The sequence below is a fragment of the Octopus sinensis genome, linkage group LG11, assembly GCF_006345805.1.
Source record: "Octopus sinensis linkage group LG11, ASM634580v1, whole genome shotgun sequence".
NCBI lineage: Eukaryota > Metazoa > Mollusca > Cephalopoda > Octopoda > Octopodidae > Octopus > Octopus sinensis.
The window spans coordinates 54,764,762-54,784,932 of NC_043007.1; the positions used below are offsets into that span (position 1 = coordinate 54,764,762).

At 35.6% G+C, this 20,171-nt stretch overlaps 1 protein-coding gene across 2 annotated transcripts in view; it reads left to right on the forward strand.

Moving 5' to 3' along the window:
* LOC115217458 (glutaminyl-peptide cyclotransferase) overlaps positions 1–20,171 on the forward strand; it is an 84,251-nt gene that overhangs the window by 36,633 nt on the left and 27,447 nt on the right. For both annotated transcript variants that reach the window (XM_036507501.1, XM_029787163.2), the window contains exons 2-3: positions 6,132–6,269; positions 16,810–17,079. In XM_036507501.1, coding sequence (XP_036363394.1) covers positions 6,132–6,269; positions 16,810–17,079 — 408 coding nt within the window. The remainder of the gene's footprint in view (positions 1–6,131; positions 6,270–16,809; positions 17,080–20,171) is intronic.

The window sequence follows — 20,171 nt, forward strand, 5'->3', positions numbered from 1 at the left end:
TGTTTGAGAGGCTTTACACTAGCTACAGATACGGCCTGTAACCCTTAGTAGTTGACTCATAGGAACTTCCAATTGTCCTTTATGCTATGTATCTCTAACTCCTCATTTTCATTGGTTGCTCTGACTAGAATTCCTCTAAATTTCTAACTTTGTTGGGTCTTTGGGCTTCTATATTTTTCTTTTCCCAACTTGATTGTTTTTCCAAGTCCTACTTCTAGAAGTCACCAATCACTAACCTATGCTGGGTTATACATTCAACACATGGGAAAAACTTTGCATTTACAAGCATCTGTTTATCCCATTTTCAGGTAAGAATGTAGTCAATCTTGCTTGTGATCATGTGGCTAGCTGGTTCCCTAGTGTTGCAAACCATCAAGTCATTATCATTTCAGAATTCCAGCTTTCTTGTTCCCTCCTGATTTTCTAGTACCAAAGCCATAACCTTCATGCACACTGTGAAATCCACCAGTGTGCACTGCTCAGCATGTCAGGTGAAGTCTCTAACCACAATAATGAAGTTACTGTTATTCTTCATTGAATTAATTTGTAAAAGACTTCATAAAATTGGTCTTTCTGTTCATCTGCCAACTGAGACTGATGTATAAGAGGAGATAAATGTAACTTGTTTTATCTGGGACTAATCTTAGCATGATTATCCTATCATACACTCTGACTGAAACACTTCATCTACCCATTTTCTACCAAAAGTATGCCTACATCTTTCACTCCATTATGGGTGCCTACCCCAAAGAATTTATACTTATGTTCTTTGACCATGAGGAATATGAAGCTCCTCTCCATTTTAACTCTTGCACATAGCACAGGTCTATGTTGCCTCTGTTCTAGCATTTCAGTAATCTCACCAATCCTAGCTTTCATTTTACTAACATTGATTGTGTCTGCTCTAAAGTTGTGCACTTGAAAGAAAGAGTGGACAAGTGGTTGCAAGGAGAAGGGAAAAAAAAGAAAGGAGCAATAGAGATGTGGGGAGTTTAGGTTTCTGGCCAACAAGAAGAAACAATAGTAGAAGAGGGTACATAGTAAGAATTCATATCTTTATATGTAAGTATTATACACCTACAGGTACACTTGTATGAATATACATACACACATACATGCACATACTTTCACACATATATTTGAAGAAAGATTTGCTTAAGTTAAAAATGATCAATTATATTAAAAAATCGTGTTCTCTGCAAGATAATATGACAGCCTCTAGAAAGAAACTTCAATAATTATAGATTGAATGAGCCTCTGTAAGATGCAGAAGAGTGGAAAAGTCTAAAGAAATGTAAAAGAGAGATGGCATTGTTATATAAGTCTGAGGTAGTGGTGCTCAAGAACAAAGTTGTACTCATGATGATGGACGAAAAGGAAATAGATTAGATCTGTGAAAATGTTTTATACCATTTTTTAAAAGTTATCAGTGATACTCCATCCTCCATTATTATAAATGTTGGAAGAAGTGTCACACATTCTGCTCAGTGAAGTTGAGAATGCATTAATATTGAGGAAAAGAGATAAAACCCTAGGAAAAGATGGTACAGCAACAAGGAGTAGAAAAGAGTAGTTAGAAATCTTTGTCCTGCATCACAGTTTATATTTGAAAGATGGAAACCAAAAATACCTTCACTGTGGAACACTACCTTATTTTATAAGATGAGTGACAGGGAAGGTCTGAGAAACTGTTGACCCATATGTCTCACTGATACAAACTGTTTGAAAAGATCATAGCCACCAGACTATCAAAACAATTTGACCACCAACAGCCAAATTTTTTGATAGAAGATCAAGCAGTTCCTAGACTGATTGAAAGAGTATCAGCTGCCTCCCTTGTGTCACCTTTATTGGCCTCAATTGTGACCGTTATCCTTTGCTGGTGTTCTGGTATCTGTCTAGATGTTTTCTGAAGGAGGAAGCTCTCGTGTTCAGATGTTCTTTGATGCAAATGTGTAACGGTTTTGTTGTGCTACCCACATAGAACTTGATGCATTTGTTACATTGTATTCTATACACAACATTTACCCATTGGCACAAATCTGTGTCATGGATGGGGCAGTTAGCTAGTGTGCATTGATTGCTGTCCCTTGCTCATACTCGCATCCTCCCATGAAGAGGCACACAGAATATTCATGACATTCAACAACATGGACATGAGCATACAGTTCACTATAGAACATCCCAACAACACTGGATCCCTACTCGACTTCCAACTGAAAATAACAGAAGAAGGAGAGATCCACACCGAGTTCTACTGGAAAGCGGCCAGTAGAGATATGTTTGTTCAGCCCTTTCATTCAGTGCCAAAATAGGATACGCCAGAAGTGAACTTGCACACATCCAGAGCAAGTGCAGCAGGACAGAGGACAAGGTGACCCACACCACATGCTTCCTAGAGATATTGAAAACCAACAGGTACCTTATATCCATTGCAACACATGCTTCCTTAAAATACTCTATTTTAGTGAGACGATAACTACAGCCATCCGAAGAGCCATAAGAAAAGAAGGACTAGACATACAATTGGCCCACTCTGGCCCCTCTCTGAGAAGACACCTTGCAAAGAAACGAGCAAGGGACAACAATCAATGCACACTAGCTAACTGCCCCATCTGCGACACAAATTTATGCCAATAGGTAAATGTTGTGTATAGAATACAATGTAACAAATGCAACAAGTTCTATGTGGGTAGCACAACAAAACCGTTACACATTCGCATCAAAACATCTAGACAGATGCTGGAACACCGGCAAAAGCATAACAGTCACAATTGAGGCCAATGAAAGAAATTTGGGTAATCTAAGAATTAAGGAAGCTATCCTTATAGACAGACTAGGGCCCCAAATTAACAACAGGCTGGAGGTGGGCAATCAATATATTATTTAGCTACATCTGGATGCATGTAGGTTCATTTTTGATAACTTGCTTATGTATTTTATATAAAAAAAACTGCACGTGTAATACATAACTTAGAAGCAGCACTATGGATGTGCCAGCACACACGAACTTGAGACATGGCCACCCTCATTCACTTCTCATGAGGAATTCCGGAAGCAGCTTTGTGAGACCACTGCAGAGATGCTTCCAGAAAAAAAAAATTCAGTAAACTGTTGGAAAACCGATTATAGCAGTGACTTGATCAATTCCTAGCAATATCAGAAGAAGGAATTTTTGTATTTCAAAATATTATTATCATATCAGACTATGGATAATTAAATTATAACAGTTATTATAGTCCACTTTGCATTGTTGTGCCATTCAAGACACGTTATATTTTAAATGTTATAATTTAAAATGTGATCTGTTGGCTTAAAATAAAAATTTATGGAATTAATTGACTTCAGCATACTGCTTCAACACTCACCAAAATCCATCTACCTGGAAGTTCATTAGCATCATAGATCAAATTAGTTGAGTGGATATGCTAACGAACTTCCAGGTAGATGGATTTTGGTGAGTGTTGAAGCAGTATGCTGAAGTCAATTAATTCCATAAATTTTTATTTTAAACCAACAGATCACATTTTAAATTATAACATTTAAAATATAACGTGTCTTGAATGGCACAACAATGCAGAGTGGACTATAATAACTGTTATAATTTAATTATCCATCTGACATCAGTGTGAAGCTCAAGATGGTAAGTGTGCCTACATCTCAAAAGTACAACCATCAACTTAAGAAATTAAATATTCAAAATCAGTTGATTAATTCTTCTAACAAGTTTTATAAAAAAAATTTTAAACTTATTGTAACAGAGTAATGTTACTATTTGTTATGTAGTTTAAGAATATTATTTATTTTAATCTTTTAGAATTCAGATTAGTTTGTCAAATGTATTGCTTTTTTGGAATTAGTCATGCATTATCTTGTAGCTTTGGGATTTCAATTATGGGTTTGTTTACTTTTAGTATGACATAGGATAGATGTAGGAGACTGTATTTGGCCAGTTTGAACATAAAACAAATAGAATATTATGGCTGGATATGACCAATTTGTATACTAAAGGGCTAAATATGATTTCAGGATGGGTTTCAGTATTTTGTATAATAGATTTTTAATTCTAATATTAAACAATTTTAGTGTTGCATGAAAACATCAGATGTACACAGTAAATTGATTAAGATATAAGCAATGTGGTCTATTTTGAGCTTAGTCTGTTTATATCCTAACTAGGGCTTTATCTGTCGCTGTGCTACCAGTAAAAATATTGGTTAATCATGCATGTACCTAGCTTTTAATAATAGACTGTTATATAGTAGTTACTGTGGTGAAGATATTAGACTAAAAGTTTCAAAGATTTCCTTTGCTGTTCTGAATTCATGATTTAAAAGGATAAAATCTGTGCTACATATGCTCAGTCTGAAGTTTATAGATTATATTTAGATGAGAACTTCTTGGTTAAAAATGAGGCCTCATAAAGTTCATTTCTAATAATGAACATCTGTTGAAAGTTAATCATTTTATATCTTTTATTATCTTTTACTTGTTTCAGTCTTTGGACTGTGGCCATGTTGGAGCACTGCTATGAGGCATTTAGCTGAACAGATTGACTCCAGTATTTATTTTTAAACTTGATACTTACTCTATTGGTCTTTTTCTGCTGAACCACTAAGTTACAGGGTGTAAACAAACCAGCAACAGTTGTTGAGCAGTGGTAGGGAACAGCTACAGTTGAAGATATTTGCCCAAGGTACTGTGCAAGACCACATGGTCTGGAAGCAAGCTTTTCAGCACACAGCTATGCCTGTGCTTATATATTAAGCAATATTTTAGATGTGTCTGATTTTAGATTTTATGCGAGCTAAAGTAACAAAATAGCTGAATGGATAAAAGATCTGAATCTTCAATTCATGGTTTAAATCTTTTGAGAAATTTAAAATGTAATCAATTCTCATCCTTTTATAACTGATGGAATTTCTCTGATTTGCTTATAGAAACTAGAGTTAAACACTAGCCCTATGGAATCTTGTAGTTTACATTAAAAAAATAAAAACTTTTTGAAAAGACAATATTCTTTGAATTTTATTTTGTTATGATGCAATGGTAAGTGTGGGGGTAATATCTGTGAAAATAAAACTTAACTATGATAAAATATAAGCTTAGAACTTTCACTAATTGTACAATGGTCAGTATTGTTGTTAACTATAGCTGAGATTGTATGTGAACAATATCTGCATTTCACAACAAGTACTTCTTTCAGACAATAAGTACAATACTAATATAATAATGTTTACAGTAGGATATGTTTTAAAGAAGAGCTGTTTTCCACTTACATATATTTTTATCATCATCATAATTTAATGTTCTCCTTCCATGCTGGCATAAGTTGGACAGTTTGACAGGAGGGAGCCTGTGCTATGCTTCTGCATCTGTTTGGGTATGGTTTTTACAGCTAGATGCCCTTCCTAACACCAACCACTCCATAAAGTGGGCTGAGTACATTTTATGTGGCACTTGCACAGGCGAGGTCAGTTTTGGCATGGTTTTTACAGTGTGGACTGGATGCTTTTTAAGTGGTACCTGCACTGGTGGGTTCACCAAGTGACTTTGCAAGACAAAGACTTTTTGAGAAGGGAGGGAGCATTGGAGGAGGCGATCTTATGTCAGATTATGAAAGATTAGTCTGACAGAGAGGCAGAAACAGATGTCTTGCTGTAGAGGAGGTCCATGGTTACCCAGTGAGAGAGAGAAAGAGAGCGAGAGTTAACAAGAATGGGGGCAGAAACAGGTTTATTGCTGTAGAGGAGATACATGATTACTCAGCCAGAGGGGAGAGCAAAGGCTAAGAGAGAGAGTGAGCAGAAAACTTACTTTAGTCTTTGGAAGGGTTTAGTCAAACAAATTGACCCCAGTTACTTATTTTTAAGTTTTGTACTTATTCTATCAGTCTCTTTTACTGAACACCAACTACTTATGGGAATTTAAACAAATCAACACTTGTTATCAAGCAGTGAGAGAGGGACACATGCATGCACACACACCATGTGTATGCCCACACACTGGCAAGGCATTGCTCAGCCTGGGGCTATAGCAGAAGACGCTTGTCAAAACTATGTGGCTAAAAAATGAGCTTTGTAACCACACATCTATGCTTGAACCTATATGTATATAATTTGATATTTCAGGAAAAAAAATTATATGGTGAGAATGGAATGAAAAATTTAACAAAACTTGGAAATTTCAGTGACTTTTGGAATCTGGACTTGGAACCAATTTTGATACCTCGAGTCTCAGGGACACCTGGAAACATTAAAGTTCGAGAGGTTTGTGAAATAATATTCTATTTTTAGCTTTTGGAAGATGTTTGTTTTCAGTTTTCTTTTAGTAGTCCTGTAACAGTTGTTAGCTTGCTTTATTAATTTGTTTTATGATAAATTTTCCATGCTTGCATGAGTTGGATGAATATATTGAGGTTTTACATGTATGGAATCACTTATTCTGCATGGCTTTAAAAGCATGAAGTGACTAAGACAATTTGTTTACGAGAGAAGCTGACAGCAACACTGCTTGCTGCACTTTTGTACAAGCAATTACAGATATGAACATACATATATGCATTTACAAATGTATTTATGTATATACTGGGTGTTCATTGTAATACATTTCATTTTCAATATAGAGTGTTAGATTGTTTTGGTGAACATCTGTTTTCAAACTGATGACTCTTCTGCTTCAGGCACTGCTGAACACAAAGCAATGGAATTGCAAACATCAAGAAACATTTCATTCTGTATTTGTGCACACTCTTGTTCAAAGGTTGCCCCCAATTCGTTGACTGTTGCCAGTTTTGTACCATAATCTTCATCTTTTAATCATCCCCTTAAAAAAAGAGAGTTTAGCAGTGTCATGTTTGGTGAACACAAATGGTTTTCTACTGAATCTCATCCATTCAATCTACTTGGCAAAATTTCGTAACAGTGCCCCATCCTGGTAGAAATAAAACATCACATCTGCAAAGTCCTCTTGAATGCTTGGCATAACAAATTATTGCAGCAAGTTCCAAGTAAATAGGACTGGTAACAATATTGTCAAAAAAGAATGATCTAATTCATCCTTTTGATGATAAGAGCCATCATAATATGATGTTCCTCCGTAATATGCATATTCTCAGGTCCCCAGTAGGTGCAGTTACCAGGCAAGCTATCTATACATAGCCATGGTCTGTCAAAGAAAAGTTGCCAAAGATAAGATCATTAATGACATTTCAATATGTTGTTTATCATAACTGAAATTCTAATGAGTTAAGCATCTACTGGTTCTATTGTTCTTTTTTTTTGCTGGTCAATGAGATACTGATAAAAACTAGTTCTTAATGTTTCTACACGACATCTGAATGGCTAATTGCTTGCTGACATCATCAATCCTTGATGGAATCCTGTTTGTTGGTTAGAGTTAATTTCACATCTGGACACAGTGATTTCAGTTTCAATGGATGGAGTTTATAAATATTCTAATGCATCGTTATGTACGTTTTCACAAATCATGTTTCATGAAAATGTTGTATGAACTGTAAATAAGCAATAAATATTATGATTTGTAAAATAAGTATAAGTGATACACGGTGTCCCAACTAAATGTGGTGTGGAAGTTTGGTTTCATATTTTAAGAATTCTAAGCATTCATAGTATGAGTATGAGTTCATTGTATTGGAATCAAGAATTTATGTACTGTCATCAAAAGAATTTAACTGGAAAAATGCAGAATTATTGGAGTTATGGGCAATGAAACTGTACATGCATTAAGAAAGTGCAATAATAAGGTTTAGCAGTTGAAAATGGAGTAGTGAAATGCAGAATTTGGTCTGCTGATCGTGAGAATCAAATATTGATTCCTTTGCTAAAAATTAACAACTGTAAGTGCAGGTACTGTGGGTTATTCCCCTTGAGTGTTTTAAAATATATTGAGCAGGTCCTGTGGGTTATTTCCTTTGGGTGTTTAAAAAAAATTAGTTATATGAGGTAGATATAAAGATCCCTTCCAGGGGCTATATTATCAATTTACTCAACAATCTAAATATGTCACAAGATTTCCAGACATGAGTTCTACTCACATGTCAAGTTTCATGGAGATCAATAAAACGATGCAGGAGGAGTTAGCTAAGAACGCCACAAACACGCACCGATTTTTCACATATGTAGTAGATATATAATATATGTATGTGTGTGTGTATATATATGTGTATCTATATATATATATATGTGTGTGTGTATATATATATATATGAGTACATATATATATCATCATCATCATCGTTTAACGTCCGTTCTCCATGCTAGCATGGGTTGGACGGTTCGACCGGGGATCTGGGAAGCCAGAAGGCTGCACCAGGCTCCAGTCTTATCTGGCAATGTTTCTACAGCTGGATGCCCTTCCTAACGCCAAATTTCTGTTCCTAACACTAGCTTAATAACAACTAAGTTATTTTACTAAATTCTTTGTTATATTTAAAATTAATTGAAAGAAATACAGAGCATCTCAAAATAAATACGTTAATGAAAGGGTTAAACTTGTTTCACAGACTCGTCCCTCTTATGATGCTCTCCAGTATCCTCTTATTCTGTGAAATGCACAAGATGGGTATCGTTTCAATATTTCATAGATTGAACCTGCAACAGAAGAGCCAATTACAAACAAAAAGCTGTCGTCAAATGACTTCTATTCTTACCAACAATCAAATCAATTACACATGTCAAATGAACTTTATTTTCATTTACATATTTTCCTCATTATCTCAACAACCAGCTATAGTTATTTGAAATACACTGCTCTACAACAACCAGGTTTCATTAGAAAGTGTAAATAGTTTCACACTTTCAATTTGAACCAAAAGAGGACAAGTTGCAAATTAAGAAATTGCGGTGGGTTTGGGGGGAAATTTAAATTTTGAAAACATGATTTCTGGACAAAACCGTATTAACCTCTTTTTATATGATGAAACAATATATAGTTTTTGATCCTTCTTAAGAACAGAAAGCACTTTCATGAAAACCCGTGCAAATTGTACCCTCCCCCCTTCACTTTTAAACAAACAATAACTTCCAGTAATCCAGTTCACTATATATATCAGCACTGTGCTGATTCTGCCCATAAGAAAAGAACAAATAATACAATGTGACTGTAGATCATAACACCCTGACAACGCTGGGATTCATTATTTGTGTGTGTGTATGTGTATATATATATATATATATATATGACCCAGCAAGACCAGTGAGAACAGTCAAAATCAAAATCAAACCAAATCAAATCAGATATCAGAAAGCAGAACCAAAATTGAGGTCAATCAACATCAGTGGAAATTGCAGCTCTGATTAAGCGAACCATCCGATCATGGCCGTTGCCGGCGCCGACCCGTCTGGCCTCTGTGCCGGTGGCACGTAAAAAGCACCATCCGTTCGTGTCCATTGCCAGCCTCGCCTGCCCCCGTGCTGGTGGCACGTAAAAGCACCATCCGTTCGTGTCCGTTGCCAGCCCCGCCTGGCCCCCGTGCCGGTGGCACGTAAAAGCACCATCCATTCGTGTCCGTTGCCAGCCTTGCCTGGCCCCTGTGCCGGTGGAACGTAAAAGCACCATCCGTTCGTGGCCGTTTGCCAGCTCTGGCACCTGTGCGGGTGGCACATAAAAAGCATCCACTACACTCACGGAGTGGTTGGCGTTAGGAAGGGCATCCAGCCGTAGAAACACTGCCAGATCAGACTGGGCCTGATGCGGCCTTCCGGCTTCACAGACCCCAGTTGAACCGTTCAACCCATGCTCGCATGGAAAGCGGACGCTAAATGATGATGATGATATATATATATTCTTTTATGTTTCAGCCTTGAGGCTGCACCCATGCTGGAGCACCGACATTGATATATATATATATATATATATATATATATATATCATGTGACCGACCAGGATATCAGATGTTGCTACACATCGCTGGTCGCAATGCAAAGCGCATTGTTTTAGCCTTCAAATGATGCCACTCTGCTGGCTAAGTGAGCAGGCCAACAGAAGAAAGAGTGAGAGAAATTTGCGGTGAAAGAGTACAGCATGGATCGCCACCACCCCCTGCTGGAGCCTTGTGGTGCTTTAGGTGTTTTCGCTCAATAAACACAACGCCCTGCCTGGGGATCAAAACCGCAATCCTACGACCACGAGTCCGCTGCCCTAACTGCTGTGCCATTGTGCCTCCATATATATATAGGTGAGAAAGTTGGTGTGTGAAAGCATGTGGTTGGATGTATAAAAAATAAAAAAGAGTGAAAAAACTACAGAAGGCTTGTGTTATAAGGTTACAGAATATATTTAAGTTGTTATGTTAGAAAAATGTTAGAAAATTTTTTGTGTATAGTAACATAGTTTTTGGAGAAATCATTGACATGATGTAGATAAACAAATTTGAGAAATTTGAAAAGAAAATACGAAACCGGTTATTTCTCCAAAAACTATGTTACTATACACAAACATTTTCTAACATTTTTCTAACTTAGATATATTCTTTAACCTTATAATACAAGCCTTCTGTAGTTTTTTCACCCTTTTTTATTTTATCTCTATATATATTTGTAAAAATGAATAGAAATGGCTTTTCTGATAATTTTTCCACTTTAATAATTTGATGTTTCTAAGTTTACAAAAGGCGATTCTCTCACTTAAAGGTAGGTGTAAATGTACATCAGCGAAAAGAAAAAAGTAGAGAAAAATGGGAGATTATATAAAACAAGTAAGGGAAAGTTGGAAAGTAGAGAATATGAAGAGACCACAAATGAAATAAATGAAATATATAAAGGTATACTAAAAGATTATGATTATAAATACTTAAGGGAAATCAAAGTAGAGAAGATGTAGGAAGATTAGCAAGGGAGATATCAGGCTGAGACACTAGCAGTTGTACGGTAAGAATGTGTTATGTAATTTGTGTTTACAGTTAATTATAAGGTTGCTTCGTTTGTTTATCTATTATGATATCTTTCATGTATGTGTACTGCAATGTAGACCAATGGTCTGCAGTACCAGCACCACCAGTTATCCACTAGGAGATCAACACTAAGCAGTCAGCCAGTCTTTAACTTCACCCTTCTCAGTTAAGTATTTATAACTACTATGTTTTCCCCCTAAAGACAGCGACACTCCACTCCTATCTCTTTCCTCTTTCTTCCTCCCTCTCTCTTTTACTTCATTCCTATCAACTCTATACAACTCCCACATATCTGACCCCATCCTTTCCTTTCGTAGCACTTGATCTTTTTTTTTTATATTTATTTAATTTATTTTTTTATTCTGTACTTCCAGGTTCACTATTCATTTCACTTCACATCTGTAGTGATTTAACTTGGAAATTCCAAGAGACAATGTAATCTTCATTTCATTAAGATAATCTCAGCCTGATGATTAGCTAAGTTGAGCATCCCTCATTGAGTAACTATTACATCAGAGGATCAGCTAGTTAAGAAACATATGTAGCCTGAATTTTACCCATTCCATTCTCTCAGTTTGGATTTTTATTTGCACTAGTAGCAATTCTAGTTGCTATAATGCTATAAAGAAACGCAACTTATTAAATTTCCTCATATCTTCAATATGGGGAAAAGTGTTTTACCTTGAATGCCAATAATCTGCCATGGACTGCTTGAAGCTTCAAACTTCCTGCTTTTGGTTCCTTAGATCTTACTCTTGTGTATCTGTGCTCCACAACTGGTATGCCATAACACACTGGTATTACATGAGACGATGCTAGGTGTCCCTCAGTGTAACCTCAATATAATTTTTTTCCCTATACTTTTAGTTATATTTTTAGTTCAGGTGTGCTGCCAAATTTTGAAAAAAATGTAACCACAAATGAAAAATCGTTGCAGAGCACTGTTATATATTGTTACACACACACACAGACACATCAATATAATTTTAAAGGATACATGTCTGGTAACACATGTTTTTATTGACTGCTTTTATACTGAGCTGGAGAGATGTTCATGACTGGACTACAGTTTGTGCGTTCTTTTTTTGTATGCATTTAAGATGCGGTGCATTTCTTTCATTTTGTTTGCATCAAAAGGGTGACGATAATGTAAATGTGATGGGCTTAATTTTTCATTACACATAAATGTAGAGAGAATAATGCTATTTATGAAGATACTGTGTTTAGTAATGAATACAGTATTAAAAATGCTTATTTCATTGTTTTGAACAATGGTAAATCTAATTAGTATTTGATTAGTACATCTAATTAATGTAATTTAGTATTTTTCTTTTCATCATACATTGCTATTAAATATCAGTAAATTTATAGAATGAATCTGACATACAGAATTGTTTAACCATGTTTCACAATAAATGTACGATGCTTGGGGAGAGAGTGGGGATGCTTAGCAGTGACTAATTTGTGACAGGTTTAATAAAACATATCAGCACAACTAGCCTTAAAATCTTTTAAATATTTTGAAAAGCATCAAAAACAATTTCAGATGAATGAGTCAGCTCTGATCAAGCAAACACAGCATTGCATCATTTTTCTGGAACTACATCATTTGAAGATATGAGAACTGTCAATGGTGTAGTTTATCACACTTACTAAGATGCTGCAATAAAACTGGGCTCAGCACATGATGATCATGAAAACTTTTCTACTCTGACAAGTTATTTACAGCCTTTGAATGACAACTTTCAGAAGATCAAATGATTGCTTTAGTGGTAGAAGATATCAATGATAGTATACAACATACATTATATAAAACTGAACTTATTTTAAGAGAAAAAGTTCAGCATTAAACAATTTCATCCCCCATAAGTACACTAAACAAATACTTAGAACATCAGTACAGGCAACCCATTCATCTACAAGATTTTTAAAATGTTTTCACTGATTGAACACAAAGAACAAACAATGCAGAGCCATCATAGCCATTATGAAGACACCAGACTTTCAGAGCATAATTTGTAGGATTTTCCAATGCAACAAATGTACCTGAAAGGACTCACTAAAATGTCAGGAATAACCTGGGGATTATACAATAATCTAAGAAAACCTATGTTGCAGTAACGATATACATGAAAAATATATTCAGTAATAATTCCAGTATACTTTAATAATGCACATAGTATTCCTTTCAATAGCAGCCAAATTTCCCTACTCTACAGACACCATCCTTCATTGAACACTGTTCCCTCCTGCATGCAATGTGTATATTTATGCATATACACTATAGGAATATGTGATACAATGATGTAAAATCAATGCAAAATATGCTATCTTAAAGCTAGCATGTTTGCACAAGTATGTATGTGTGTATATACAGTCTACCCCTGCTCTTATGCCACCTTGATATTTTGCCAACCCCACTTACTGCCATAAAATTATTCAGACCTGATTTCCACCATTGTTGTTAACTAACGTTTAATTCCCCCCGATTTTATGCCCCTCAATGTCCACCATCTACCAACGCAGTTTGCGACACAAATGTTCCTTAATAGCATAAAACTCCGCCAAATCACAACAAATTTACCACTAAAACAATTTTGTCATACTTGAATAGCATTTATAAAGATGTATGCATGATAGAAATGTAGAGGGCACAAACTTTCAAGTTAAGCATGCTAACAGACAATAGCAAGACTGGGAAAGTAGAGCATTTAATTGATTTAGCATCTGCTAATGACAATAAGTTGATATTCTCTGCTCATAAAATTGGGTCATAATTTATTGATGAACAAGTTTATAAAAGAGATTATTTTCTTTACAGTATCATTTTTCAACATGAATGCTATTTCATATAAATGCAAATGTTGTACTATTACAGTATCACAGAAACAAGAAGTTATTAAATACTAGCATTAAAGACTCGTCGTTGCCGGGTCATAGTGCTAGTGCATATATCTTGATATCGCTAGTGATAACAATACTCAAAATATATAACAGACTGATTAGATATCTTTCATAGTCGCACCAAGACACTTTTCGAAGGTGCTTTCCTCCATGTGTTCAAATCTTCTTTTTTCTCTACATTGTATATTTTATAGACAATAGTCTTTTCTTTAATTTAATTTTTTATTATCCATCTGGACTATTCCAGTTCTGCATGCTAATTTTATTTTTAATTTATTCCCATTCATGTGAAACCACTTATTCAAGTTCAAGTCATTGATGTAATTTTATACCAATTGCTATTTTTACTTTTGTTATGTTACGATTATATTATACTTTAGTTTGATTTTAAATATTACTTACTACATATAATTCAATTGTTGTTATTATTTTTATTGTTAAAGTGAAAGTATCTGACATAAAATGGAGAAATATTTTTGTTTCACTTTTAACACGTAATACTGAAATAGTGGAGAAGATATGATATTGCTATGGGCTCGCTCTAGGCAAGAAGTTGAACATTTTTTTTTTGCCCATGAAACTACATGGACCCTAAGTAAGGCATGTGTAAAATTTGAATGAAATTGGTTGTGTAGTTCTCAAGTTTTAGGGAAACACACAGACAGACAGACACACATTCTCAGTTTTATATATAAAGATTATGAAGTTCATCCAAAAGCTAGTCAACAAAGTATTGCAGATTATTTCAGTAATGCATAGCGAGAAAATATCAAACGAAGAACTATAGGTGACATTATTCAGCAGAAAGATAAGTGGAAAGCTATTGAAGATCCAGAGGCAAAAATGTCAAAAAACTGCCAAACACACAGATTTAGAAGAAGCTCTTTTTCTATGGTTTGCTGGTAGTCGTACTAACAACGGTGTTATAACAGATGAAATTTTGAGAAACAATGCAAAGAAACTTGGTCCAGAATTGAATATAAAAGATTTCACTTATTCCGATGGTTGGCTTCATTGATTTAAGCAGAGATACTCAATTAAATATCACATTCTTCCTGGTGAAAGTGCTGGTACAGATCAACAACTCATTACTGCTGGTTTTTAGCATGCTAAAGAGAAAATAAAGAAATTTGAACCAAGAAATATTTTTAATATCAATGAAACAAGTTTATTTTTTCGCCAATTACCTAATAAATCGCTTACAACAAAAGATTTTACCAAAGGGTTAGGGTTAGGGTGGGGGAGGGTATCTTTTTTTCTTCAGAAATGTAAATAAACCCAATCTGTTTCTTAAACGAGGAACATTTTCATACGGCACAGAATGTTTTCACCTCAATTGACATCATTGATTGGTTGAAATTGCAGAAATTGAAGAAAAAAAAAACAACAAATATCTTACAAACTATAGAATTTTCTCAATAAAGCCAAGAGAAAAAGATGTTTTATAAACAAATTCTACCAGTATACGAAGTTTAAAAGTGTTTAGTTATGCGGAAATTATTTTTAAAAACTGCTGTTCAAACCGAAAAGATCCAATATTTCAACTAAAATCTAAAAGATAATCACATTACATTATAATTGATGTCATAACAGGGGCATAACTAGCAGAGAGGAGAGGGGGAGAGCAATATCTTCTATTTTCTTCTCCTCTCAAATTCCAAAATTTATCCTTTTCTTTTTTTTTTTTGAAGTTTTTATGTGAAAATTTTGTTTACACATCAAAAATCTGGTTTTTCCCATTCCCCACTTCCCAAAAGTTAGCTACGCCACTGTGTTATAATAAAATTTACTATATGATTGGCTTTATATCTACTGCAGAAAGCCTCCCTCAATTTACTGCCACTCCTGTTAAACTGCCAATTTGTCATGGTCCCACTGGTGGCAGTATAACGAGGGTGGACTGTATATATATATATATATAATAAGGATTATTATTATTATTAACAACAACAACAACAATAATAATAATAATAAGGATTATTACAAGATATCATTACCATTATCTTTAACTCCTTTTCATATATCATGTGATCACATAGACCTATTCATGAGTAGATAGAATTTGTTGATGCAGATTTTTCTATGGCTAGATACCTTTTCTGTCACCAACCCTCATCTGTTTCCAGGTAAGGTAAAATGTCTCCATAGCCAGAAAGGCTGGAAATGAACAACATTTGTATGTTGGTGATGCTCATTTACAACCAACATGTGATGTGAAGACAAAGGTACACACACACATGCACATATATATATACACACACACACACACATTTATCATGAGCTTCATTGATTTTCTATCTGCAAAATATATTCACCAGTCTTTGGTCGACTTGGGGCTATAGTAAAAGACATTTGCCCAGTGTTGCACAGTAGAACTGAACCCAAAACTACATGGTTGGGAATTGAGCTCCTTAACCACTAACCCACAGTTGTGCCTACACACATTTACATACTTAACTCTCTCCTCTTTCCCTCTGTTCTTTCTGCTCTCTCCTTCCTCTCTCTGCTTTCCCACCTCTTCTCTCTCCCTCTATCTTCTCTCAAGTATGTACACACACACATTGTTCTCAATACTTATGACTGCTTAATGATCAGTTATGTGAAACTCAGTAACAGCTTGTGAAGTCTTTTTAGCAACAGTAAAATATTATTTTATTCCCTCTTTGGTATTTGAGTACTATTTTCTCCTTGTTTTTCACAAATGTACTTACATGTGTGTATGTATATCTATATATACATATATATATGTGTGTGAGTGTGTGATTGAGAGAGAGAGATGAAACTTTGGGAGGGATTTAGTAAAATAACTTCCCTAATATTTATCTAGTATTTGAACATGTGAGTCTTAATATTAAAGTATAGTGAAGGTCTTTTCTTTTAATATGGTAACCTTGTATTATAGAACAAGAAGCAGTTTCAACATGTGGGTATGGAAAGAGTTTTAAAAAATGTTAATTTAAATATGACTACAATGATCATCTCTTCTTTTGCAGCATATTATTTCTCGACTTGAAAGTTTAAAAAGTTGGACAATAACAGAGGATAAATTTGTGCAACAAACTCCAAATGGAAAAGTAAAATTTTCAGACATCATTGCTACCTTAGATCCAAAGGCACACAAGCAAGTCGTCCTGGCTTGCCATTATGACTCTAAGAAATTTTATGACTTTGAATTCATTGGCGCCACTGATTCAGCTGTTCCTTGTGCATTACTCCTGGCTTTAGTTAGGGAATTACAGTGTCTCTTCAAATATAGACAGAAGGTAAGTCAGTAAATTCTTACATTTTATTGCTTTTTCCTTTCTTTCATTTTTTTTTCTAATTACTTTTCTTTTTGTTGTATCTTTTTATATTTTTATCTTACTGACTTCTCTCTGTCCTGCCTAACTGCCATATGTATTCATAAAAGGCCTAATTTTGAAGAATGAAATCTCAGAAGAAAATAGCTCATGAAAAAGTTCACACATTCTAAACAGAACAAAATAAATTCAAAAGAGACCTGTATAAGCTGTAAACTTTGGTGCTAACATAAAAATGACACTGAAGGAGAGCATATTTAAATTTAACAATCAGTTATATAATCAAGAGGAGGGTGAAACCATTGGTGTCTGCATTGTTGGAAATGTAGCTAACCTGTTCATGGTATTGTGAAATAAACAATCAAACAGTGCCTAATGGAGAAATCTGTTTCTCAAGTAATGCATTCTTGTCATGTTGATGGCATAAGCATTGTGATTAAAATCACTGCACAAGGTAGTACCCATTTAAGGAAACACCTTGCACTTGACAACAACTGCAGAGTGTATACAACCAAAGAAACATTGTGTCCTATATGAAATGTATGGAAGGACAACTTGTATATGCAAAATGGCCTTCAGTTTATATGAAAAGGTTGCAGAACACTGGTGAGAATACAATGAAATATGAAATGAGAAAGAAATAATTAAACACTCAATAATAGTTATTGTTATCAATAACAGTAACACAATAGCTTGATAAAAAATGCTGAAGTAAAAATTCATTTCCAAATATCCAAAAGACCCAACTAAGACAGATTACAGAGGCTGTACAAATACAAGAAGCAGATTCCGCACACTAAATAATACAAACAATGGATGGTGTAATGAATACCCTAATCACAACTCAACATCACTAATACAAGAGTAAGGGAACAATAAAACTAAGGTCAACCTCCCACTGTACATGTTCTTATTTTGGTTATAACAAACAGATGGAAATAAATAAACTGTTGTGGAAGGATTCCAACCACCCACCAAGTGACTAAAAGTGGACTGATTCATTCATCATCATCACCATCATTTAACGTCTGCTTTCCATACTAGCATGGGTTGGATGGTTTGACTGAGGACTGGCAAACCAGTAGGCTGATATGGTGAGCCTTCTACAGCTTCTAATGCCAACCACTCCGAGAGTGTAGTGGGTGCTTTTTACATGCCACTGGCATTGTTATAAAATAAAGAACTGTCAGCTCTTGATTAAGAGCATTGAGCCTTGTGTAATAGTAATTGTATTGCATTGTGTAAATACCCCACTCCTCAACCTTCATTAAATATATATATCCAACACCAGGATATAAAAGTGGTGACAAGTTGTTCGAAGCTTGCATTGGACATTTAAAATTTTTTTCTTGGTATGAAACCAAAGAAAAAAATCGTTTTAATATGGAAGATTTATTTGCCTCTGTGGTGCAATTACAACAGCAACTGCAGCAACAATAACTACAATGGCAACAACAACAAAACCAACAGTTGCTGGAATTAATGTTGAAGAAGTCTGAAAATACTTCAGGTTCATACTTGCCAGACAGCATAGCAAACTCAATTGAAGAATTCAGCTGTAATCCAGAAGAAAGTTGGTCTGATGAGGAAAAAGTACAACTACTTTTAAGAAAGTTATCCCCTGCCAAACATGAAAAATATAGTAATTAAATTCTGCCGAAGGAACCAGGTGAGATTTGTTTCAATGAAACAATTTTTAATCAAAAATCTTCAGTGCAAGAAGTTCCATGTTCAATACTCACTGGCAATGTTTAAATTTGGTCAAAAAAGATGATGAAGATTATGTCACCCATGCCAGAGTGGTTAACAGAGAACGTAAGAAATTCAAATTGAATGAGTTGACCCCAGACATGTTCAAGTATTTAATTTTTGTTCAAGAGTTTACTGCAAGCAAAGATGCAGATATACGTTTCCAGATATTGTCAAAACTAGAACAGGACCTAGATTTAACTTTACAGGCAGTAACAGAAGAATGTCAGAGGATTATAAATCTATGACATGATGCAGATAAAATTGAAGAAAAAGATTGCTCTCATATTCATGCGTCAACTGGTATCATCATCATCATCATCATCATTTAACGTCCGTTTTCCATGCTAGTATGGGTTGGACGGTTTTGACTGAGGGCTGGCAACTAGATGGCTGCACCAGGCTCCAGTCTTGATCTGCCAGAGTTTCTACAGCTGGATGCCCTTCCTAACGCCAACCACTCCAAGAGTGTAGTGGGTGCTTTTTATGTGCCACCTGCATGGGGGCCAGTCAGGCAGTACTGGCAATAACCTCGCTCGAATCTTTTTATACGTGCCACCGACACAGGTGCCAGTGAAGTGACGTTGGTAATGACCACGCTTGAATGGTGCCCTTTTACATGCCACGGGTACGGAAGCCAGTTGGCTGTTCTGGCAACGATCATAGTGATCACGCTCGGATGGTCTATTGGCACCCTACTAAGCACAGGCATAAGTGCCAGTAAGGCGACACTGGTAACGATCTTACTCGAATAGCCTCTCTGTCAACGATCACACTTGTATGGTGCTCTTTGCACCCCGCTAGCACGGATGCCAGTCATTGGAATGATTTTGATTTTGATTTCACTTGCCTCAACAGGTCTTCGCAAGCAAAGTTTAGTGACCAAAGAAGGAAAAGCTGCACATAAGCAGGCTGGTTATGCTCCTGGCATAGGCCATGGGTTATGGTTTCATCTGGCTTGCCGGGTCGTCTCGAGCACAGCATATTTCCAAAGGTCTCGGTCGCTAGTCATTTCCTTGGTGAGGCCTAATGTTCGAAGGTTGTGCTTCACCACTTCATCCCAGGTCTTCCTGGGTCTACCTCTTCCACAGGTTCCCTCAACGGCTAGGGTGTGGCACTTTTTCACACAGCTATCCTCATCCATTCTCACCACATGACCATACCAACGCAGTCGTCTCTCTTGCACACCACATCTAATGCTTCTTAGGTCCAACTTTTCTCTCAAGGTACTTACACTCTGTTGAGTATGCACACTGACATTACATATCCATCGGATCATACTGGCTTCATTCCTTGCGAGCTTACGC